This window comes from Vespula pensylvanica, chromosome 23 (genome assembly GCF_014466175.1).
Source record: "Vespula pensylvanica isolate Volc-1 chromosome 23, ASM1446617v1, whole genome shotgun sequence".
Taxonomy (NCBI): Eukaryota; Metazoa; Arthropoda; class Insecta; order Hymenoptera; family Vespidae; genus Vespula; species Vespula pensylvanica.
Window position 1 is genome coordinate 359,491 of NC_057707.1, and position 25,301 is coordinate 384,791.

Consider the following 25,301-nt stretch of genomic DNA (forward strand, 5'->3'; position numbering starts at 1 on the left):
CGTATGTATCTACAATTAATTACGGAAGAGTAATGTTAATTACACGTGGAAAATAAAAACTTGCAGATTTATACTATCTATAATGATAAAACTTGGTGATAGATTTACAAAAATTGGATAAAAGAAAATTTTTTCAAATAATATTTCTCATATATTATAAACTGTTCATTCTTGATAATGCCGGTAATACGTGCTCTCAATAAAATTTAAATATGGAATCGAACTGTCAAAGTTCAGATTTAAACATGAAACATATGCTTGGTCAATTAACGGCGGCTAGAAACGAGATTAATAATTTAAGGTACAATTTCTCTTAAAATTTCCTTTTTTTTCTGATTATTTTATAATTATGAAACTTACAAAAAATTTGACGTGGAGATAACCTACTAAAAATGTTATTAATATATAATTTTCAGACAACAAATAAAAAACTTACGATACATGCACGAAAAAGATATTAATAATATTAAACGTCTCTTGGAATTAAGTAAAAATGGTACAACTAACTTGGAATCCAAGAAGATATCTTTGGAGGAGGTAAAACCTGGTACAAGTAACGAAGGCGATACTTTAAAGTTGAAACCTATTGGGATAATATCTACCTGCTTTCCTAATAAAAGAGGTGTACCACGACAGCCTGGAATTTCTGGAAGGACGTCTGGAAAAATATTACTTCATAATTCTGTGTTTACAAATCCAGACCATGCGCTTCAAGGATTACAAGATTTTTCTCACCTGTGGTAAACTTAAATAGATAAAGTATTTATATCATATCATATTTTTAAATTATATAGCAATTAACATAACTTTTTGTATTAGGATTATATTTCATTTCCATAGAAATGATTCAACACATATTCGTGCTAAAGTGGCTCCACCAAGATTGAATGGCATTAGAACAGGTGTATTTTCTACCCGTTCTCCTCATCGTCCTTGTCCTATCGGTTTAAGTTTGGTGAAAATATTAAAAATTGATAATTATACCATCTATTTTGAGGGTGTTGATATGGTAGATCAAACACCTGTCTTAGATATAAAACCTTACATTCCACAATATGACAATCCATTGCACATAGAAAAATTATGCAATAGATTAATGGACTTTCCTATGAATGAGATGGAATCAGTTGAGTATATGGAAGAAAGTATTAATTTAATTCAAGATCAAACATCTAATTTAAATACTAATTTTGGATCCAATAACGATTCAAGAAATAGGCTTTCTGATTTTTATCTTAGAAATGGTTCTTATAACATAGTACAAGAAACAGATGTTTCCAGAGATGAAGAAATTGCACTTAGATTACAAGCAGAAGAATTCCAAGGATATCCTAATTTGGAGAATTATCTAGAATCAAGGAATTATATTCAATCTTCGGAGCTTAATTCAGAAAATACTTTACAAAATAATGAAAATACTAATTCATATGAAATGTCCAATACAATTGTAAATACATCATCTAATTCAAGATCAGACTTTACTGCAACAATCGAAAGTAATACATACGTACGTAGTTTAGAATCAGATTCGGAAGATACAGGAGATTTGAATACCAGATTACAAGATGTAACTTTTAACGATCAAAATAATGTCGACTCAATTTATACATTGAGAAACGAGAGAGATAATTACACAGAGATTCATACTTCTCGTAATTCCAGACTTTTGGATGGAGCAGATGGACCAAATACTGTCTGCGGTACAGATTTAGATTTATTGCATAGGTGTGCATTAAATTCAAGAGTCGATAATTCTCCAGTACGTATGGGTATTCGAGAAGCTCCTGATGGGGAAGAAGGTTTTCAACCTCAAACTTTAACACCTTCTCAAACTTTATCTAATTTTCCAGTATCTTTAAGAACTACTACAGATAATAATTTATTACAAAGAGAGGACATCAATTTAATAGGTACTACAGAATTGAGAGAAAATGCTTCCTTTGAAGTTAGAATTCCAGAATGGATATCGAGACCAAATGTACGAACACTGTCTGTAGTGTTTAACGAACGAGCTTTGATTCATTTGAATGAAATTTTAGAAGATAAAGCGGAAGAAGAAAGAAGAGCGATTGAGAGTGTTCTTCGAGAAGATCCACGATCAGTATATTTGAGACAAAGATGGGGAAATCAGTTTTATACTTTTTTAATTCATAATTTACATATTACTTGTAAATTTGATGATAGTAGGGGTATAGTGACTGTCTTTCACGTACGTCATGCAGGACGTGTTTGTGAATGTGGACAACCAGAATGGCAATGTTTAGGTCATTCCCCCATATCTTAATATACATAACGACATGGATTACTCATATTTTATTTATATATTACATTTTCATACCTCTAATAGCAATCGTCAGATGATGAATAGTATAACAGAGAGAAACATTAATAAGGACTTGAGTTGTCTATTCTTTATGAATTTTGTTATTCAAAGTTTACGACGAAGTTGTTCATTTCTTTGTTTTTTCCCTATATATCATTACATCTACTGTTGCAATGTACAAGTTCCTATACGTGTTTTTCGTTTTTTATATTTCATTCATTGTAATTTATTATAAATAGAAAATATATAATACTTTAGATGCAATAATGTACATTATTACAATTCTGTCACAGAATGATATTCCAGCATTTTTTATTTCTATATCAAAATAATTAACAATTAGTAAACATATTATGTATACATTCGTATCGTTGAATCAGCTCCTGCAGAAAAGACCCACGGTTGAGTAGGGTGAAACATGACATCCAAAATTCCAAAATCATTATATGATTCATGATTACATAATCTTTTTAATGGTACTATTAACGGATTTTGTAATAAATCACTGAAAATGAGAAAAACATTAATAACATTAATGCCCTATGAAATAATGATATATAAAAAAGAAATTGTGAATAAAAGACATAGTTTCATCTTACTTGTATACCATTCCATGTGAAACAATAAGACTTCTATCATCGGCACCAGAAGCAAAAAGGGGATAACGTTTATGGAAAGTTACACCTCGTACACCTGTACCATGTAAACGTAATGTTTGATACGGCTTCGTACTTAAATCTAAATCGAACCATAACATTTTACGATCATAAGTGCCAACCAAAATATTGTCACCACCTAAAATGATATATAAAGTAGTATAAGAGATGATTTAATAAAAAATATATGATATTAAATTATGATATACAATTCTAAAATCAAACATAAATACTATACCAGGGTGTATAGACATTGTTGATATCCATTGCGAGTTTGACAATAGTTTTTTCACCATTTCTTGTTTCACCAAATCATATATTCTAACATTTCTCTGAGTCTACAAATAATATCATGATAATATAAAAAATATAATTAGTTTTATATTTAATTTAAATATAATATGTAACATACCGCAACAAACAGAAAAGGTCTTATTGGGTGGAACAATACACATTGTATTAAACCTTTTGATCTAGTGAATGGTAATTGCGATCTTCTTTTTGATAATTGATTTATTAAAACAGATCTATTTTGACCATCAGGCATAACCGCGGCAAAATAATCACCTTTGCCATGCCATGTAACTTGCTTTACAGTTTTAAAATGGTTCAATATTATTCTAATTCCTTTATTCCATGATTCACCCTCTGCCTGTTCCCACTGTACAGCTGATTTTACTTTTTCACTAACTATTGAAATAATATATCAGTATAGTATTAGATTAATAAATGCAACATAAAAATAAATAAATTAAATGATTAAAGTTACAATATTAATACCTATAACATCACTTTGTGGTATTATTTCTAATAACTGATCTGTTTTAGTCGTAATAAGATGATCACCAACACCTGGATTTATTAAGAGAACTTTTTTATCTGCTGCAACAGCTATGAGAGATATTGCTTGATTAGGACACCAAGCAACACTTCTAATTATACCACCGCAAGACACTGTTTTTGTACATCTGCCTGTAGCTATTTCCCAAACTGTCAAAAATATATGAATCAAACTTATTGCAGATTCTATAAAAATTATAGTTTTTAATAAATAAAAATATAGATTTATACTTTTCAGCATCATGTCATCTCCACCGGATGCAATGTACTGTCCAATTGGATCTACCGTAATACTTCGAATCATATCTGTATGACCTTTAAAGATCATAGACATTGTGGTTGGAAATGGTTGCAAATCTTTTGGACTAGGTAACTGTGGTACCAAAGCTTCAGGTTCTATTGTTAACCTCATTTTTAATGCTCTAGGACACAAATACAAATCTAAACACCTACGGAATCTTTCCTTGATATATCTAGGATATGCAGGTACTTCTCTTAAAGAAGTATATTTTTGTGGAATAAAATGTAACTTCCTTTTCCATGGAGTTGCCTTCAATTTATTCCATTCTTTAAGTTCTTTTTTATCGAATAGATATTCTGGTGGAGGATTATAACTCTCTGCATGACCAGGCAAATGTCTTTTAGGTGCCGGTATATGTTTGTGAATCCTACGCATTTCTTCAGCTTGATCATCAGATTGCCATAGCATATAGAAGTCTGGTGCTTTACCCTTTTGTTGCTTTTCTTTTTCTGTTTCAGCTGTGGATTTCATCCAACCCATTTTTAATGCATGTACCAATTTTGATACTTTTCTGGCTTCTGGTTTAGAAGGCAAAAATGAACGTTTGTGTTCAGGAAAATTACGAAGTGGCGTTTTCATAACTTCTGAAGTAAACCATTCTATCCAGGGCTATATATGTAATAGAATATAATTAAAAAGAAAACGAAAAATTTCAAAATAATTTTATATCACAGATATATTAGACTTACAGAATATTCATCAAACTGCACATCAGGAATCTTCTGCTTTTGTATCCTAGTAATTAACTGTATGTCAGCTTCACTAAGTACAATATCTTGTCCAGTTTGAGGATCTTTTATTGTTCTCCAAAAATCTGGATCCTCCATTCTTTTTAAGAAATTATCCAATTGATCACCTTTCTCAGGTTTCAATATTTTTTTACCTTCCCAGTTATAACCGATGTGATCATATTCATCATACCATTTCATAGGTATATTACCCACGGTATTACGTATATCCTCCTCATCCGAACTGTCATATTCGTATTCGTCATCTACATAGCAAGAATAAAATATTATTCATATCTCTGATTGTATATTTAATTCAATTTGTCTGACTTACCATTATTTTTATCATTTGATTCAATGTCCTTAGCTGATTGTATTTTATTTAAAACTTTTACTTGATTGTTCTGAGAATTAGTATCATTCTTCTCTTTTAATTCTTTATTATATCTTTTATATTTTGAAGATTCTCCAAAATTTAAATTTGCTTTTGCTTTATTTGATTCATTGAAATTATTTACAAACTTATTCTTCTTATTTTTCTGTTTAGAATCTAAATCTATTTTAGTTTCTTTAATCTTACTTTTATTTTTACTTTTATTTTTATCTTCATTTGTATCATTTTTTTTCTGTTCTTCCTCTTCGTTATTATCGCTATCTTCTTCTTCAACTATATCTTCATCATCAACCTCATCCTCTTTTTCTTCATCTTGCGCTCTATCATCATCTTCTGAATCAGTCTCAAATTCTAATTCACTACCTTCTTCATCAGATGTAAAAACAATTGGATCTTTTTCTACATCAGATTCAGGGATATCGTCATCATTTTCTAATTCTTCGTCTGTGCTATCTTCATTACTATCTAGTTCAGTTACAAGAAAATCTTCAGTGTCTGAACCCTAAAATATCAAAATTGTAAAAAATTGAAAAAGATAAATAAGTTAAATAAACAATATACCTCAGTATTTTTTAAATTTTGTGAAGTTTTTGCATTTTGTTGTTGGTCAGTTTCGGTTTTTAAATTTTCTTGCTTTCGTTTTAAAAGTTTCTTTTGCATTCTCATTCTCGTTTTCTTTTTTAGAACCTAAAAATTAATTTACAAAGTATTTGAACACATGGTCACGCTGCAATATTCATTGTAGCTAAAGGAGATGAACATATCAATAAAAGAATAGAAACAGTAATACTATATTGTAGCGACACTAGTGGTTCTATGATACAACTAAAATTGCATTACTTAAATGCACAAACTTATAAATATTTAATTTGAATGTAAAATGATTACTGAAAGAAGTTAAAAGATAAATAACATTATAAATGTTTATGTTATTAAATTATTTATGAATAAGTGAGTGAATTATTTTAATCGATACATATATATATTTCTTTATTTTTATTTTTATTTCTGCGAAATAAATTTTGCGATAAAATTTAAAACAAATATAATTATTCGTATTCTGAAACAAATTTTTATAAGCTAATTATATCTTGTAATATTTATAAAGTAATTTAAAATTATAATTAATATTTTACTAATTATTTCTAAACAAGGCCAATAGCGGGAGACACAAACAACTGAGACCTAACCTTTTTAAACTTACGATTGATATATACATACATACATATGCATATGATAAATAAAAAAGTAAAATACATTAAATAAAGTTATTAACAATGTTCGAAGCACATAGTATTAATGCAGAACATAAGGATTTAATTCATGACATTGCATATGATTTTTATGGGCAACGAATGGCAACATGTTCAAGTGATCAATTTGTAAAGGTATTGGTATATATTATTGAAATAAATTTAATGAAAAATATTGAATACACCCATTGAAAAATAGGTGTGGGATGAAGATGAGCATGGAAATTGGCACTTGACTGCTTCATGGAAAGCGCATAGTGGATCAGTTTGGAAAGTTACATGGGCACATCCTGAATTTGGTCAAGTTCTTGCAACTTGCTCTTTTGATCGTACTGCAGCTGTTTGGGAAGAAATAGGTATATATATATATATATATATATATATATATATATATATATATATTTAGTACTATGTCTTATAGTATTGTGTATTATATTGTTTCTTCATATCTAATATAGTTGAAGGATCAGGATCTGGAGAGCGTGGTATGCGCCATTGGGTTAGAAGAACAAATTTAGTAGATTCCAGGACATCTGTCACAGATGTTAAATTTGCACCAAAGATGTTAGGACTTTTACTGATAACTTGTAGTGCAGATGGAGTAATTAGAATATACGAAGCACCAGATATTATGAATTTGAGTCAATGGACTTTACAACATGATATTAGTTGTAAACTTCCATGTAGTTGTCTCACATGGAATCCCTCGTTATCAAGGTAAAATTAATGTTACAATGTATAACAAGCAATGTTTGATTTATAAATTCTAGAATATAATTTTTATATATATAAATATCGTATTCATATATACATTAGATTACATCCACCAATGATAGCAGTTGGAAGTGATGATACAAATTCATCTAGTGGAGGGAAAGTTTTTATATATGAATATTCAGAGGGTAGTAGACGGTGGACAAAAACTGAAACACTGTCAAATATTATTGATCCAGTTCACGATATCGCGTTTGCACCTAATTTAGGTAGAAGTTTTCATACATTAGCTGTAGCTACAAAGGATGTAAGAATAATTATTTTGAAACCGATGCAGTAAGTAAATAATTTTTTAAATAAAAGAAGAAAATAATCTAGAGAATATCTATCACAAAATTATTTTAATTATATCTATAGGGAAAGTGCACAAAATGGTTTATCACGTTTTGAGATAACCACTGCTGCACAATTTGATGATCATTACACTACAGTGTGGCATGTATGCTGGAACATTATGGGAACTATTTTAGCAAGTTCTGGTGATGACGGTTGTGTTCGATTATGGAAAGATAATTATATTAACAATTGGAAATGCATTGCTGTTCTGAAAGGAGATGGTACTTCTGCTCAAAATGCTGAAACTCCTGCTGCAGCTACTCCACCTAATCAACCCACAGGAATCCCACCACCTTCTACTGCAAAGTACTACAAATTGGGTTCCATCAGTCATCCAAATCAAGTACCTTGGCATTAGAATATACTTTAGAGTAGAAAATAAGATTGATTTCCATTTAAACACAATCAATAATCATATGATCTTTGTTATTATGATGACAAATACATGGATACATATTAAAATTATATCTCCAGCACATACATTTTATCAAATAAAAAGTATTATTGTGCTGCTTTTTTTCTTTTTCTTTTTTTTTTCTTTCCTTTTTTTTGTAAAAGTATTTACATTTTTCTTACTATTACAAACAAATTTATATTTTCACAATAAATTATTTTTTAAAAAGTACTATGAAATGAAAATGTGTGAATACTGTCAATAATAGTTTCAGAGACCATATTTATGATTATTTATAATTATCAATATTGTTCTCTCTTCGTTATTTTGGAGTAGTTAATGAAGTATCTCCTCTATGTTATTATTTGAATTATGTGCAGAAAAAAATGAACCTGATGTTTCCAATTCTTCAGTTGTAATACTATAATTGAGATATAAAAGCTATTGAGAGATACATAAAGGCCTATGTTATCATACTTATAATATCATTATTACAAAAACATTATCTGGAAAAAAGAGAAAATAATTAAACATTACAATAGTTTATAAACTTATACTTTTATATGTACATTATAGAAGTTACTTTCTGATAAATTTGTAAAATATTTTACTATTAATAAAAATTTATATATATTATTAAATACGCTTTTATTTTTTTCCTAGAGAAGAACTATTTTTCTTTTGCAATATAACGAGATGTAAATTTGTCTATATAAAGAGTTATGATGTACTGAATATTGAAAACATTTTTACACACCTGTGTAATTTATGATAAATGAAAAATTAATTTGTTAATTCTAAATTATACTTAACGTAACTTCCTTATAACTTATCTATTTATCTCTTAATTTGTTTAATATCTTCTTTATAAATAATTTTTAGATTTTCATATTATATAGCCTTAACAAAGGTCGACTTTATAAAAATTCGTCTTATTAAAAATCTGTGCTATTATTAATGAGGAACTTTATTTTAGTTGTTGATTATACATTAAACTATTCTAAGTAACTTTTATTGCATTTTTAAGGTAGTAACTACGGCCACGATCACTGCAGAGAGACCTACGACTACTATTATGTGCAGTACTAAATGGCAAGCACCTGTGATAAAAGGTCGTTTTAGCAAATCAGTTTGGTTGGGCAATCCTGGTGAATCATCATTACCATCACTTTCACTTTTAGAACGTCCAAAGGTAAAGAAATAATTCTATTTGATGCTCATTATAATAATGTGATGCTTTTTTATAATATAAATTAGAATAAAAAATTGTTTATGCATTATTGTATAATTAAAAGATTATATTCAAATAAGATAATGTAGAATATCATCTATCGTATGTAATATTTAATATATTTATTCATCTGTAACAGTTGTGTGTTACAGATTAGTAATTTATTATTTATATGAACTGCCAATATTTGTTACATGTACAAAGTAAATTTAAGTAAAGACTGTGGATATTACGCTTTTACACCAATAACTTGTTTATAATGCAGATACATATAATACATAATTTATAATATTATATAAGGGAGATTTATATAATATTAATTATATAGATACATTCATACATACATACGTACGTACGTACATATATATATTATATATATATATACACACATATACATATTTTAAAACATTATGGAAAAATTGCATAGTATAATATATGTGGTTAATAAAATATTATAAAGTTAAAATATAGTAACGCATATATTAATAAAATAATATATACTTCACAATATTTGTAGTAGGAAGAAATAGTATTGATATAATAAATGGCGCAATTTTCCTTTCTACCACTCCATTTATTTATTATATCAAATAACTATATTATACACTAATGGTATTCATATTTTATATGGGTGATTTATCAAATCCATATTGTGCAAATTCATTACCTTTGCATCGTACCTCAGTGCTGGGAAAACCTGGATCACTAGGAAACTGTTTAATACGTGAAAATGAAGTTCTCCAGCCTCCTGATTTTGTCCAATCCTAAATAAAATAATATAATTATATCGCTGAACTGATCATGATAACACAAATAATACAAAAAGTGATAAATTGCAAACTAAACTCGTATTATTAAAAAATCATTGTGATATTGATATCAACATAAATCCAAAACTTACGTGTCCATTATATTTAAAGTAATAACAAGCAGAGTATATAAAAATGATTCCCATAATACTCTTTGCTGTAATATGACGTAATCCATCAGCCCAAGTAGAACCCTATAATGAAACGATGAATATTATTTTGGTATCAATTTTTAACTTAGAAATAAATGAAGATATGTGAAATTACCATTAGAGGAACCAACATATTTTCAACTTTATCCAAAGGAGCTCTGTAAAATCTTCTAATTGGATTATATCTTTTTTTATAATAATCTGGTGATATTACTGGTTCACAGGGATCTAATATTTGATCCTTTAAAAACTTTGCACGCCATGCACGTTCTTCATCGGTCATACCTATCAAACGTTCTCTATCTCTAGATAAACGACGCTCCAACATTATGGTCATGTCCTCTGTTTTCTGTGGTGGCCCCTTCATGATGTTTATCTTTAACAAAGAATACAAATTATATTATGTTATGTAAGATTATTTGGAAAATTATAATCTTTAATTTAAAGTTGAAGAAAAACAAAGTTAAAATTGTTTTACAATTTTATTTTTTGCTCTCTTCTAGTTGTAAAAAACTAAAAGAGTTAAAGAAATAGAATAAAAAGCACATTCAATTTATGTAATTATTAAAAATCATATAACAATTATTATATGCAGAATATAAATTTATGTATATATATAAAAGTTTAAATATATAATTAAAATTTAAACAACAAAATATATAGAAACATCATATAACAATTATTATATGCAGAATATAAATTTATATATATGTATAAAAGTTTAAATATATAATTAAAATTTAAACAACAAAATATATAGAAGCAAACCTTTTTAATGACACCAAATGAAAATATAGGTTATAACGATATTACGTCACAAGTTAGAAGTAAGTATTCTATTGATAAGCAATGTAAAGATGTATATATTACCGATAGAGAGTGCATATGATAAAGAAACTTATGAACTTACTAACAAAAACGCATACGACAAAGAAATTAGAAAACTTATCGGCAGCGAACATGTTGCTAAAATATATGTATTGCTTTTTTTAATATAAATTTGAATAAAATAACGTTGCAATAATTGTATAAAAATAAGTAAAATACATCTAAAATTTATTACATGGTACAAAAAATTTTGTTAAAATTGCAAATTTCTAGCTTATCGATCAACCTAAGCGCGTAAAATCTTTTATCATTTTAAAAGAAATTGTATAAATATAAGTATATTAACAGATAAATATAAGTATATTAAAGGAAATACTTGTACTAACACTAAACACTTTTATTTTTGTTTCTTTTTTTCGTACACCTATTATAAAAGAAAACCAAACATTTGATCAAAACATGATATGCATACGAATAGTTTGGACATTCATAAGTACGAAGAATTTTGAAAAAAGATGTGGATGATATATATTAAATATTTGTACAATGTATGTATGATTATACGTCGAGATACAATGATAATTTAATATGACAAAACTTTTGTTGATATTTATGATATGGGTTGCATATTGTTGTGAAGTTCCAATGATTGAATTTGCGTATGTATATATGTATGTATATACTTTCAAATGACAATGCATATAATATATACAATTAATTACTATCATAATTTATCAGAAAAATATCTCAAGTACAATGGAATAATTATCGCAATTATAATATTCCGAAGTATCGGATCGCATGAAGAATTTCAGTTAATTATTACTAGACTTGTTAATTTTGATATGTTGAAAAAGTTATCTATTGCTGAATATATCTCTATAGTCTATATATATATATATATATATATATATATATATATATATATATAGACTATGTTTAATGGCTATGCAGTTTATAATCTTTTGTATGATGTAAACACAACTAACAGCGATTCAGTAAGCTGAAAATTAAAAATGATTATAAAAAGAAGATAAAAATTATGAGAATATTGATATTAAAACTATTTTGCGCGACAATCTTACAACTGAAAAAACATTGTAATATTATTCAGTTTTCTAATAAGATGAGTCTTCTATAATTGGCTTTACCAAAATCGATACGATTAAAATATTAATTTTTCTTTCTTGTCTGCATAAATTCTGTATCTATGTTTTTTCTTTTCTTTTTTCGAAGCTGACACACTATAGAAGATGGAAATACATTGTTACTTTAAATCTATGCTATGTCTATATCTTTGTAGCGTATAACGTTAGAGAAAGGATAATTATAAATATTATTTGGCTTGTTTTTTTAATTTTAACAGTTATTTCGACTAATGCAAAGCTGTATTTTATACCTTATCTAATTAAGTGTAATAATTTCGTTGCATATTTTTTTTATGATCTTCTCTTACATCTCTTTTACGTTATTATGTTTTAAAATTATGCACACAGAAGTATCTATTTGGATATTTCTTTTATTCGGAAGTAGCGTTATTGGTTCTTCGATAGAAATATTGCAAATCATGCATGTTTAATATGCATATATTTAAAGCCATATTTAATTGATCGATATCTAACAACTATCAAAATATTTTTCTTATTGATAATATTGTGTGTGTATGTGTAAATTAGTGGAAAAAAAGAAGGCAAACTTAACTGAATAATTTAGTTTTTGTTAATTTAATTTAATTTAATTTAATTTAATTTAATTTTTAATTAAATAAAAATATAAAAGCAGTGTGCATACTATTACACAAAAATATAATAAGGCATTCAAAAGATTATATTGATACAAATATTTGAATTTGATGCTGCATATATAAAGTTAATTACAAATAGTATGCTATATATTTAAAATTATCAATAGATACACAGAAGCAACGCCTAGATACAGAAAAAAGAAAGAAAAAGAAATTATTCGTAATATTGAAAATATTTACAATATATTATGCATTGGCATGTTTTTATTAATTCTAAACAATGAATTGAACAATTTGAAACTTGATGTTTACTGGGTGTTCTATTCTTCATTTTTTTAATTCCTATTGCAGATATAGGAGCTTCTTGCAAAATAAAGCTGATATATATTATAATAATAAAGAGTATATGATTAGGCCAATTTTGAACAATAATTGTCAAAATAGTTCGATAGCATTTAATTATATTGTAACGTGTACTACACATTCTTTTGATCAATATTAAGAGATCCAACTCGATGAATTTGATTGATTGATCCTGCATTCTTGACTTAAAGCCGGGGAACTTGGGTAACTATCAACAAGTTATTAACAAAAAATTATGTTCTATAATCATATACAATAGTATATGCAACAGTTTTTCTCTCAGTCATACCATTTGTCCAGAGATGCACATCATCTATTGATGTGCCAACTCAAGATTACAATGGTTCTACATTAATCAACGTAATTGGTGTTCTTCCTTGTGTTATAATCAACAGCTTTTGGTTGATTATTGAAACTTGTCTATCTATGTGAAAGCTAGGTAAACAGATGTTTACATATATCTAAATAATTTAAATGATAACTGACATCTACTACTTTTATAGTTTCTCTCTCTCTCTCTCTCTCTCTCTCTCGCCCTTCCTCTTTCTGTCCGCAAATAATAAATAAATTATGTATGTGTAGATATATACGTGTGTATGTGTAATAGTAATAGCAGTAGTAGTAGTAATAATAGTGATAGTAGTATTAGCAGTAGTAATAGTGATAGTAGAGAAGTAGTAGTAGTAATAGTAGTGATAGTAGAGAAGTAGTAGTAGTAGTGATAGTGGTAGTGGTAGTAGTAGTAGTAGGAGTAGTAGTAGTAGTAGGAGTAGTAGTAGTAGTAGTAGTAGGAGTAGTAGTAGTAGTAGTAGTAGTAGTAGTAGTAATAGTAGTAGTAGTAGTAGGAGTAGTAGTAGTAGTAGTAGTAGTAGTAGTAGTAGTAGTAGTAGTAGTATTAGTAGTAGTAGTAGCAGTAGTAGTCTAGTAGTTTTTTTCAATGTAAATCATATTCTGTTTTTTTCTTTCTTTACTTCTTTTTATCTATAAGTTAAGCATTATTATAGATACATCATATTTAAATACAATTTGGATATCAAGGCAAATATGTATTTCTCATATCAATTTGCATTTAAAAGGAAGATCATGAGAAATGCATTGAATTAACGATAGTTTAACTAATCTCTTAATTTTGTGCTAACTAGATTTTGACTGTTTCTTTGACTTCCGATTATTACCTATCCCCTCCCTCCCTCGCACTCCCTGTCTCTGCATATCTCTCTCTCATGCATATGATTCTGTTTGAAGAGACAATGCATTAAAATTCAAATACTGTACAAGATCGCATGTGTCTCAGCTGGACTGTGTATATTAACTTTTTGTATTTCTTTTCTTTTGTTTATATTTTTTCGACGAGTATAAATTAAAAATATTCAAATACAGCCTCACAGAGGCTGCGTACACATTGGGGTAGACCATGCTAACCCTTTCACCGCTCTCAGAGCGTTGCACATACGTACGTATATTACGCACACATACGTACATATACATACTAGATTCTTCCTTCAATACATATTACATATGTATATATACGTGTATATGCATTATTATTATTCTTTTTTTAATCGCAGAAAAGAGCAAATTCTCATGTAAACATAATCGTTTTAAATTTTCACCATTTCAGCCTTTTGATTTGGAAACACAGGCAGTGAAAGGGTTAGATATGTTCTAGTTTTGCAATTGAACTTTCTTTCCACCACGTGGCTTAATACTTTCAGAAATTTGCCACATTGCCTCCTCACAGAGGAAATCACTGAAGTTGTTGAAGAATGTAATAATACGATCGTGTTTCTTGAAGGAGTATGTACTAGAAACAAAATTAACATAACAATTTCTCTAATTACTTCTTTTTTTTTTTCAAAGAATAAATTTTTGTTATTACTTACCCTTTTTTGAATCTCTTCATATTTTCAACAATATTAAATTGTTGCCATCTTTTAGAAAAATTGATAGTACCATCCGGTAATAAATCACTGTTCCCAATATGCACAAATGTAAGGTCTTGTAACACAAGTCCACTGAGTGATCAAATAAATAAATAAATAAATAAATAAATATATGTAAATATACTATGTAAATTTGTATGATATATAAAAGAACTAATAATTATTATTAATTTATGATTTGTATAACTCTTACATATATGGGATGCATGGTGGTTGAGTTTCCGCTAAAGCTTGCCTATATGCTCGAAAACTACTTGAACTATCAATAAGAGCACAATATTCCTTCAAACCTTCCGTAATATGCTTCTGCCATTCAAGTCTTCTAATTGGTGCACTGTCTAATGCAGAAAGCAAGGCAAGATAACTATTAAAATTATTTATTTTTCTAAGATGTTTCATTATTTTGATGAACTTGACAACATATTTTTCTCTATCCTTAGCTTCGTTTTCCAATCTATGTTCTAATATTCTGGACCTAGCCCAGTATGACATTTTATTAAAATGTTCCGTAAATCTCGTAAGATTTGGGCTTCTCTCTTCATTTTGTTCCTGAGCCCAAATTAATACCTCAGGAATTTCAATTTTCATAAATAAATCTGCGTCTAATAAAGTCATTTGTTCTGCGATCTGTTCGCTTTTAAAATCTAAAAGTGATGCTTGTTTCGTCGTTACACTAAGAGAAGATAAAATTGGTTGTGCGTATTGTAATTGTTTAGCAGCATGCTTTTCTAATATTTTCACTCGTAAAGCTTTAGCCATTGTTAAATCACCACTGCATACTAATTGCTGTACGAATTCCATTAAAGTTTGTAATAAGGTATCATCAAGATCTGACATACTGTAAGAAAGTATATGTAATTATATAATCTTCTTATCTTATCTTTTCGTTTATGATACTTAATACTCACGTTAAATCACTGACTACTCTAACTAATAAAGAAAAAGCTTCTCGAGCTGCTCGTTGCTTCGTAACATCTGGAGAACAGGAAAAACGTTGATGTCGTTTATGTAATTTTTGAATTAATTCAAGCGGTTGCATAAATGTTCTGTATGTTGTTAGAAAAGCTTCCTGATATAAAAAGTCTGCAACAGATGAGGTAACATTAATATATAAATTTTTTAAGTAAACATTTATATCATTATACTAAATAATATTTTCTTATTTAACATATAATAAACAAACCTGATTCCTTTTCGTCTATGCAGCATGAAAATATGTATATATCAAATCATTAATAAAATAAAAATAATAAATTAATTCATTTATACTAATTATGATTAAAATAAATATATACCATGCTTATTAGCTTTGGTAGCATGAATTAATAATGCATCGGGATGTCCACCACGTATGTCAGGTCCTTCTTCATCAGGTTTTTTAAAAACTAAATATTTACTGATATCTAATTCTTCCAAGATATTATCATCTTGATCTATATCCCTTAATTCCAAAGTGTTATCGCTAATGGATACAGAAGAAAGAGCATTACTCACAGGTCTGGAAATTGGTAATGCTATGTCCATTGCAGTACCAGTAGTATTCTAAAAAAGAAATATTTCTGTTAATATTTCTAATATAACATTTCTAAACTAAAGGAGCCACTTTTCTATTTCCTTTACCAATTTCACTGGAGTTGATGATACAACATCTTTTTTATCAAGAAAAGCATCATTATATGATGGCTCATCAATTCTAACAGGAGTCAATGATAAAATTGGATCAGATGTGTGTATGCTTTGCATACTAATCGTAGCCTTTGGTGAAACTATCGAAGGTGTAGCATTTGATTTAATTGATCGTGATCTCTTTGGTGGTAAAGCAGGAGGAAGACTAGAATTATTTGTTATTTCCGTAATGTTTGGAGTCATAGATATAGAAACGCTATGACGAGAAAAATATTTTATGAATTATGGTTGTACATAAGGATATCATAAGTTTTATTTTATTTGAATATTTATAAGTCATTTACCTTGTAGTGTCATGCAAGTTAGTTATTGTATGAGCCATAAAAGAACAAGATTGAGTCGTAGTGAGTGCCATTTCATGTTGTTGCCATTCTGCTTGCATGGAATTGTAAGCTGCTACAGAATGACGAGTTCCAAGACCAGAAATGAAGTCGTTGTTGCTGTGAGAGCAATTTCCAAACATCTCCATGTATGCCATAACTGTAATAAGTATAACAATTACAAAATCCACCAAAAATTAGATTAATCTCTCTCTCTCTCCTTCTGTCTCTCATGTATGTGTGTGTGGGCGGTGGGAGGTGTGTGTGCGTGTGCGCGTGCGCGCGCAAATGTTTGTAAAAGTTACAATTACGAATCTTGAATGAAAGTTATACTGTTTTTTATAATACTTAATATGACTGATTGGTTGATGCAAGCATGAAATTCGCTGCAAAAAGATATCAAAGCATACGGTCTAAGAATTGAGTAAAGACACTGATGCAAAAGCAAACACTTGTATAATATCAGTATCGTTTGTGTAAAGACGCATACGAGAAGAGATCAAACTCACTGGAGTAAACTTTCCACGATATTTCTCTTTTATTATTTACATAATAATTATATATCCATATGTTTATATAATTTATATTACATCCGTGAGATGAGTCAAATCGTAAGCTGTAATTAAAGCCGAGAATAAAGTAATTCTATTTAAATATAAAATAGATAATGATAGAATTCATTGTATGTTTGGCAATATATGAAAATGAAGCTAACAATATAAAATGCCATGCCAAAATAAGCCCGGATTTTAATTCATGTACATACATAATCGTGGAAAATGAAAGACTTTCGTTTGGCGTGAAAGTGTTTGCTAAGTGTAGTCGATTAATGTGGGCGGCATCCCACTTACCAGAATATGCCACTGATTGGAACACTGGGGATACAAAACATTGCATCAGTTTTTTTTTTTTTCATCTGCTATGGGACTAAGAATATCAAACTTCTATTCTAATATCATTTAAGATAATTTCAAATCGCCACATCTTCCAAATAATCTTTCTCTGTCATACTATTGTTTATTTTATTTTATTTTTTTTTTTTTTAATATCACAAGAGTTTAAACATTAATTTAAATAACGAAGCTCCAATGATGTTGTAAATGTAAAACTTAAACGCTATTATATCGTCGTACTTCACGTTTTTTGATGTCTTGTATTGAATGTTCAAGTAACTTACTATGTTTTTTTTTCAGCGGAAGAGGTGGTGGTTTATTGGTATCCGAACTATCACCGTTACTGGTATGCAAACTGCAGGTAGACAAATGTTCATTTTCAGGTACATTGTCGTATTGCGATGGTTGACGTTCTCTTCTCCGTTTAGATCGTTTTTCTGGTAATGCAGGTGGTATTCCATTAGCATCAGATATAGTAATTGATTCCATTTCCTACGTATGATAGAAATAACATTTATATAGAAATATCATATTTATTATCAAGTTATCAACGTATATATATATATGTATACTCTTACTCACATTTTTCAATTTTTCTAACATAACGGTATCGCCACTTTCCGTTATATTCATATTATCCGCGGTACTTTTAGAACTGCTCATTGTTTTTTGCATAAAAACAGAACCATTGCTATCCGATGTAAACTTTTGTTGATAAAGAGATTGTTGTTGAGTACTAAACGTTTGGGAATTGTAACTGATACTGCTTTGTTGTGATGACCTTTTTGAAGTTGTACTAGAAGCAGTCGTGTAACTTTGAGAAGAACTTCTTTGAGAATGCATTGATACAAAACCGGATTCATGTGTTTGGGTTGAAAATCTTTCTATTTTTCCATCTATACCTGAAACATAATGATTCGAGGAATACAGTTGAATGGTATACGATTTTTAAATAATTTGAAACGGTCATTTCTTCAAACAATTTTGATTAAACATTTATGACATAAACAGTTACACGTTAGTATTTCATTTTGTCCTTAAACGAAACGTTCAATTTCGTAGACTGATTAAAAAGGAAAAAATAAAATGGTAGAACTGTTTCATCAATACTAAATCAAACAAATAATGAATATTTCTTTTTTGTAGAAACATTACTTATGGACACACATCTCATGCATGTAATTATATTCTACACACCAGTGAACGGATTAAGAATTTCTTGTGGTGTTTGTTGTCCTAGTAACATAGTATTTGGTATACTGCTTTCAGAACTATCCCAACAAGCACAATTAGAGGTCCCATTAACTTGCATACCTAAGGTACCAGAGGGTATCGTCGAGTTACGAGATTATTCTTGATAATTTTCCACCAGCAAAAAATATCTTCTTAACATTTATGGTCAATAAAAATTAAAGAAACCATACAACAAATTAAATAACGATAGTAGTTCTTCGTTATGACTTACTTTTAATTGTAGCTATAAGACTGAGATCCATACTATCATTGAGAGACTCATCGTTTGGTCCCATGATCGCTCGAATTTCATCCTCGTCACGTGAATGATTCAAAGCAGAATCCAAACTACCAGCTGATGCACTTAGAATAGAAGAAGAGTCTTCCGGTGACCGACTACGCAAAGAAACTCTATCGAGACTAGATGCTAAGAAACTTTCAGACTCGTCGAGTAATTGTTGAGTTCTGGTTCTTCTTTTTGGTGGTAAAGGCGGTGGTGTACCCGATGAACTGTTTTCTTCAGAGAAGCATACGTTCGTTCTACAATTATAATTATCATAATGTTAAAAGTTAATAATTTGTGTTTAATCATAAATAAGGTACAACATCAATCTAATTTACCTATCAGGAAGAGGAGGTTTTGGTGGTGGACTGGAATCCCTTAAAATAGATTCAGAACTATGAGAACTTCGAACAAGACTATTGTTAGCAGCAGTCTGTTCTAAGATCTCTCTTTCCCTTGGTGTTAAAGGTATATCTGGCAGCGAGTTCCTCTGAGGAGCAAGTTCCAATCCATATCCTGATGCACTGAATCAATATTTACCAATGACAAAGTTTTATCATCGATAACAACAAAAATGTAACAACAACTGCATCCTACCGATTGTTAATTGTAATGCTAACAGGTTTCTGTCGATTAGAAATCTTCTCATGAGCAAGGGAAACCAAATTCTTAACTGCTTCTTCGACCAAACCAATAATATGGGTAACATTTTCAGTATCCAAAGCAGAGGATTGATCACCATGTAACAAGACATCATCGCAGAGCTTCAATAACTGAGCAAGTGCTTGATAAACTTGATTGGTTGCAGATCCTAATGTGGAACTGTAAAAGAGAATATAAATTAGTTATAGAAAAATTTTCAACGATGAAAAAGATATATTTACCTATTTTCATAGAGGAGATAGGACTTGAGTACCGTGTGTATAGTGGTAACAGTGTCGAGAACCACTGTACCATTACCTGGTAACATTTCCAATTTCTTTTTCGAGACAACATCACGAAAATGCAGAAGAGCAAGCTGTACTTGTCTCACGTGGACATGCAAGTCTCGTAAAGGATTTTTTTCAAGACTAACTGCATTATTATTATCCTTTCCTGATGATGATGACGATGTTCCACCTGTTCCAAGTCCAATTCCAGCAACTCCATTTTTATCACGTGGTATTCGTGGCGACGAAGGTGAACTTGCTCGGCCGACTCCTCCTACGGCGCTCTCTACGCCTCCTGTCCCTGTACCACCGCTACCCGGAGAACGCATGTGTGAAAGCTTCTCCAAAAAGTCCTCCTTAAAGGAGCGTGCTCGACGCGCGAGCTTACCGCCGCGCGCCTTTCCGTTTGAACGTTCCTCGTTGCTTTCTGTAATTTTATCTTCTTTTATTCTTTTTTTTTATTCTTTTTTAATTTATAGTTGTATAAAAAAAATCATTTTACTCTCTATTTCATATGTGTATCCGAAATAATTGTAAAGTTCTCATACCATTTTCAACGCATACACATCTTTAATTTCCCCTAACTCTTTTCAATAAAATTTACTTTTTTTTTATGTTATTTGTCATTATATTAGTATAGTATTCATCTCATACTGTGAGTTTATATATATATATATATTGCGTTATTAGTATTATAATTATTATAATGAAGTTAGTAGCGATAAAGTATCATTTTATTAATAATACAAATGAAGATTTGAATAAATTAGTAAATGAAGAAGTATATTTTTTGTGAGGTGTTAACAAATTGTTTTTTCTAATTTTTGCAAAATTGTTTATTCCAATTAGATAAATTTAACGAGAAATTCTGCTTTTTTTATCGCGAATAATGGAACAAAGAAATGAAGAAAGGATGAAAACATCACCGTATCTACGAGGAGGCTTTCGAAATAGCTTAAACACCGAAAGAGGATTATTCCAAGATGTTGTCTTCGAACAAGGAACTAAATTTAGTCGGAAGGCTGGAAAGAGCGACGAAAATACGATGAAATACTATGAAATACCACAATGAAGAGAACATTCGAGTATACTTATACATCTATCTCAACAACATTAAAAATATTAATATTTTATTTCTAAATTTAAATTAATTATTTCTAATTGTAACTAATCAATCAAAAAATCATAGTAATATCTTTTTTATAAACGATTCTTTTCTATTCATTCTACATGAAATGTTCATTTTGATTGGTGGAATAAATATGAAATATTTAAGAAGATAATCTTTCACAAAGAAAGAATTAAAACGATGTAAAAGGAACGAATGGAATAACTTTAAGAATCTGAGTCATCGTCAAAGATGATGCGGTAATCACGTCACGTTCAAAAAGGAATGCGAATAAACGATATCGATCCTTAGAAAGAACTTTAAATTTCATTATAATTTGAATATTAAATCAAAAATATATTCCAAAATATCAAAAAATCTATCAAAGATGTTTAATTAATATCATTATTACTTTAACTGAAATTTCAAATATTACTTTAAATTGAAATAATATATTAATAAGAAAGACAATAAAATTAGCAGGAGAAAGCCCGCCATTTTTCGAATCATTTTCTTTTCTTTTCTTTTTTAATCAAAAAATCCATAATATAAAAATTATCTCACTAAATACCACTCACTTGGATGAGGAAACCACAAATTTTCTTGTTTATGAGTAAACAGAGATATGATGAGAAAAATATATATATGTCACGTGACTCAGAAGGGAAATACGAGACAAGAAACGTCCGGCCCGTAAAGCGTGTGCGCATCGACTGCTTAACTAACTTGGCTCGTCGGTCCCTGTCGGTCGTATCCCTTCATCCCACTCTCGCTCTCTCTCTCTCTCTCTCTCACACACACACACACACACACGTCAGCCTCTATAGATTTCTTTCTTTCTTTATTTCTTCTTCGTACATTCATGCTTTAACATATACACCACGCCTATTTTGCGTCTGTCATCCGATGCTTTTAAAGCGTGACGATAGTTTGGTTAAGGTTAAGTACAAGATGTATTTGGTATTGGAAGATAATGGATTATATTTCTAAAATGTCAATTTTTTTAACATTTACGGTAATAACATTTGTTACTTTTTTTTTATTGTTGCTTATTACTTATAAAGTAGTTTTAATATCGTTTATTTTTATTGTGACGTTAGAACTTGATTCGTTCTTTTGACTCACGTGGTTAAAGAATTACAAAACAAAAAATATAAATTTAATATTAACACGTATAAGTGTAACAATTTAATTCCATATATGTATTATATAATTAATTCAAGATCATTAACTTTTTTATCATTTATCGCAATATTATATCATTAATTATTATTTTGTTCTCGTTTATCTAATCATTCATGCTTTTGATATGAATATTTACTAACTTTATAGTATAACCATTTAGTAATTATTACGCGTAGTTCAGAAATTATAACGTCAATTAATTTAAGATTAACATACGTTTAATAATTAAAACGGCTTATTTTTTTTTCTCCATTAAAATCAAACAAAATTATGCATTTTAAGGAGTTAAATTATCGATTACCTTGCGTACTGCAGATCGAAAGCGAATCAGAGAAATCGTTATTGAGATCGGTCACGGCCAACAACAAAGGTACAGACGTATTCTTGAACGATCTTGATTTCGTTGAGGATTTCTTTTGTATGGAATAAGTTCGTACACGTCGTCTGAAGATCGACGAATCGAGAAAAGATTCGTCATATTGTGGCATATCTGATCGCGAATCAATTTCTTTTTATTTAATAATATCGGAGAGATGCAATGTCAAATAAAAATATATGACATAATCATGATGTCGCCATCTTCCAAATCAACTATTATTTTCGATTAATCGAAAAGAAGAGAGAAAATATGTGCTCGAAACAGTCTTCGATATTATCAACATTTTCGTACGTTTCATAATCTTTCAAAAACATAACGTTGAACTCTACAATATTTTTCTTATTATTTCTTATCATTTATTCGTTAATGACCGTAGATATGTCTATTTTAAGGATCATATATTACATTATTTTACTTTTCAAATATGTTTTCAAATTCATTGGTTTAAAAATGATAAGAGAGAGAAAGAGAGAAATGAAGAAGATCGAATTAAAAGAAAAATATCAGACACTAATTGAAGAGAAGCAGGTCGATTTACAAATCAATATTAAACTTGTCGAACCGACGACGATGTACCAACTACGTGTGAGATTGGGGACTGTTAATATCTCTGACTTTGGCCGGGAATAAAGCTTTGTCTATTTTAGCGGGTCAACCAGAGCGAACGAACGAGTGAGCGAGAGCGAGAGCGAGAGTGAGAGTGAGAGCGAGAGAGAGAGAGAGAGAGAAAGCGAGAGAGCGAGAGAGAGAAGAGAAAAGTATATGCGATAGGTGGGGATGTTGCGAGGGGCAGAAGCAACAGTGGCAGCAGCAACAGTAAGCTCGAGGAGGGCTGGGGAAAGAGGTTAACCTATCCACTTGTTTCTTCCTTTTGATCAAATAAAAAGAGAAGAGGAAAATAATAAGAATCTTCAAATAATTTCTTCGTGAATCGAAAAATGAATCCAAGAAATATATTTATGAACTTCAGGAAAAAGATAACATAACCTATAAATAGAGAAAAAAAAACATGACAGATTAATTTATTCATACGAAATCCGTCAAAAATGATTTATTTATGGATCGATAGATTAACAATTTATTTTGGGGAAAAAAGTTAATCTAATCTCTAAATAAAAAGTAAAAAATATATATATATAAACTAACAAGACAGACCAATTTATTTGTATGAATCGATCTAAATCCGTCCCGAAGGTAATCGGGTGTAATAATGTTGAAATGTAACAATGAGATATAATAAAAATTACTAGGTTATCCAACATTTGATCGAACATTTTTCTCTCTTTCTCACACATACATAGATGAAATCCCTTGTAAATCAAAGCGCATATCAGTTTTGATAAGCTACATCTGTTAAAGTTCTTCGTTTGTAAACTAAACCTCCTATCCGCCGATAAAGTCTCCTATTCGTCGTTGGTTAAAAAAAAAAGGGAGAGAAAAGAGAAAAAGAGTAGGTAAAGAAAATACTAATGAAGGATGATCCATCTTGAAAACTATGTAACAAGTATCAGGCATAATTGCAAATATAATTCGAAGATATTTGAAAGAATATGTTCAATATTAAATTAGCTTGTAAGCAAAGAACATATGTTTTTGACGTTTGACCGGAAAGAAAGGTGTTCTTAAATAGTAATCTTAAAGCTGCTTTAAAATTCATTATTTGAAAGATTGAAAAAGCCGGTATAAAGCAAATAGTGGTTTAGTTTATAAGGGCGTTACCGTTTCAATCTGAAAAGAATTTTGGATTGCAATCAAAAGAAGCAGTTATCTTTTGACGTAAAGTCTTCGATGTAAGTAAATGGGGATGTAAGGGGATATGGGGGGAGGTGAAAGAGGGTTGCGCCGTCTTCGTCTGTCAAAAGATACATACGCGAGTTTCGCACGTAAGAGAAGGTAAATCGTGATGAGAGCTTACCTCCATGTTTGTCAGATTTTGGTGTGGAAGCCATCATAGTTGACCGTTCCCTCGTCTTCAAACGATATCACAGAGTCTCAACATTTTTGCAAACAGCCGCGTCGTAAGTTACGAAGCAGTGGCTGCTGCACTGTTTTCAGTCTGATATAAATCCGACTTGCACCGCTACATCTTCGTTCGTCGGCCATTTTTCAAGAGGCTTCAGGGTAATAAGCGCCATCTGCTGACGAATAATGATAAACTACGCCGACAAGATGGCCGACACAGTGTTCATCACGGCGTACTGACCAGTGAACGTATT

At 29.6% G+C, this 25,301-nt stretch overlaps 5 protein-coding genes across 11 annotated transcripts; 2 read left to right on the top strand and 3 right to left on the bottom strand.

Moving 5' to 3' along the window:
• The first annotated feature begins 28 nt into the window (after positions 1 to 28).
• On the top strand, positions 29 to 3,177 carry LOC122636812 (tRNA (adenine(37)-N6)-methyltransferase). Its single transcript, XM_043828415.1, has 3 exons — positions 29 to 301; positions 417 to 740; positions 820 to 3,177. The coding sequence occupies exons 1-3, from the start codon at positions 213 to 215 to the stop codon at positions 2,282 to 2,284; spliced, it is 1,878 nt and encodes a 625-aa protein (XP_043684350.1). The 5' UTR covers positions 29 to 212; the 3' UTR covers positions 2,285 to 3,177.
• On the bottom strand, positions 2,619 to 5,996 carry LOC122636810 (ribosome biogenesis protein BOP1 homolog). Its single transcript, XM_043828412.1, has 9 exons — positions 5,804 to 5,996; positions 5,183 to 5,744; positions 4,810 to 5,114; positions 4,051 to 4,729; positions 3,760 to 3,969; positions 3,392 to 3,669; positions 3,218 to 3,317; positions 2,923 to 3,118; positions 2,619 to 2,828 (listed from the first exon to the last, which is right to left on the bottom strand). Exons 1-9 carry the CDS (start codon positions 5,906 to 5,908, stop codon positions 2,675 to 2,677), a joined length of 2,589 nt encoding a protein of 862 aa, XP_043684347.1. The 5' UTR covers positions 5,909 to 5,996; the 3' UTR covers positions 2,619 to 2,674.
• Positions 5,997 to 6,051: 55 nt separating this feature from the next.
• Positions 6,052 to 9,406, top strand: LOC122636813 (nucleoporin SEH1-A). Of its 2 annotated transcripts, XM_043828416.1 has the most exons (7): positions 6,052 to 6,193; positions 6,397 to 6,630; positions 6,695 to 6,851; positions 6,954 to 7,212; positions 7,312 to 7,545; positions 7,627 to 7,948; positions 9,027 to 9,406. In XM_043828416.1, exons 2-7 carry the CDS (start codon positions 6,520 to 6,522, stop codon positions 9,201 to 9,203), a joined length of 1,260 nt encoding a protein of 419 aa, XP_043684351.1. In that variant the 5' UTR covers positions 6,052 to 6,193; positions 6,397 to 6,519; the 3' UTR covers positions 9,204 to 9,406. The 2 variants fall into 2 exon arrangements, with proteins under 2 accessions (XP_043684351.1, XP_043684352.1); XM_043828417.1 differs by lacking the exon at positions 9,027 to 9,406 and having other exon boundaries at positions 6,056 to 6,193; positions 7,627 to 8,120.
• Positions 9,407 to 9,783: 377 nt separating this feature from the next.
• Positions 9,784 to 11,105, bottom strand: LOC122636699. The gene is made up of 4 exons (XM_043828223.1): positions 10,960 to 11,105; positions 10,307 to 10,567; positions 10,132 to 10,233; positions 9,784 to 9,994 (listed from the first exon to the last, which is right to left on the bottom strand). The coding sequence occupies exons 2-4, from the start codon at positions 10,556 to 10,558 to the stop codon at positions 9,854 to 9,856; spliced, it is 495 nt and encodes a 164-aa protein (XP_043684158.1). The 5' UTR covers positions 10,559 to 10,567; positions 10,960 to 11,105; the 3' UTR covers positions 9,784 to 9,853.
• Positions 11,106 to 14,432: 3,327 nt separating this feature from the next.
• Positions 14,433 to 25,140, bottom strand: LOC122636697 (guanine nucleotide-releasing factor 2). Of its 6 annotated transcripts, none has more exons than XM_043828219.1 (17): positions 25,001 to 25,140; positions 20,369 to 20,840; positions 20,082 to 20,306; positions 19,823 to 20,008; positions 19,434 to 19,741; positions 19,166 to 19,282; positions 18,551 to 18,870; positions 18,253 to 18,460; positions 17,927 to 17,950; positions 17,040 to 17,235; positions 16,690 to 16,951; positions 16,365 to 16,611; positions 16,253 to 16,267; positions 15,978 to 16,152; positions 15,263 to 15,907; positions 15,010 to 15,141; positions 14,433 to 14,930 (listed from the first exon to the last, which is right to left on the bottom strand). In XM_043828219.1, exons 1-17 carry the CDS (start codon positions 25,035 to 25,037, stop codon positions 14,792 to 14,794), a joined length of 3,708 nt encoding a protein of 1,235 aa, XP_043684154.1. In that variant the 5' UTR covers positions 25,038 to 25,140; the 3' UTR covers positions 14,433 to 14,791. The 6 variants fall into 6 exon arrangements, with proteins under 6 accessions (XP_043684154.1, XP_043684150.1, XP_043684155.1 ...); XM_043828215.1 differs by lacking the exon at positions 25,001 to 25,140 and adding an exon at positions 23,008 to 23,762; XM_043828220.1 differs by lacking the exon at positions 25,001 to 25,140 and adding an exon at positions 22,100 to 22,249.
• Positions 25,141 to 25,301: the final 161 nt, after the last annotated feature.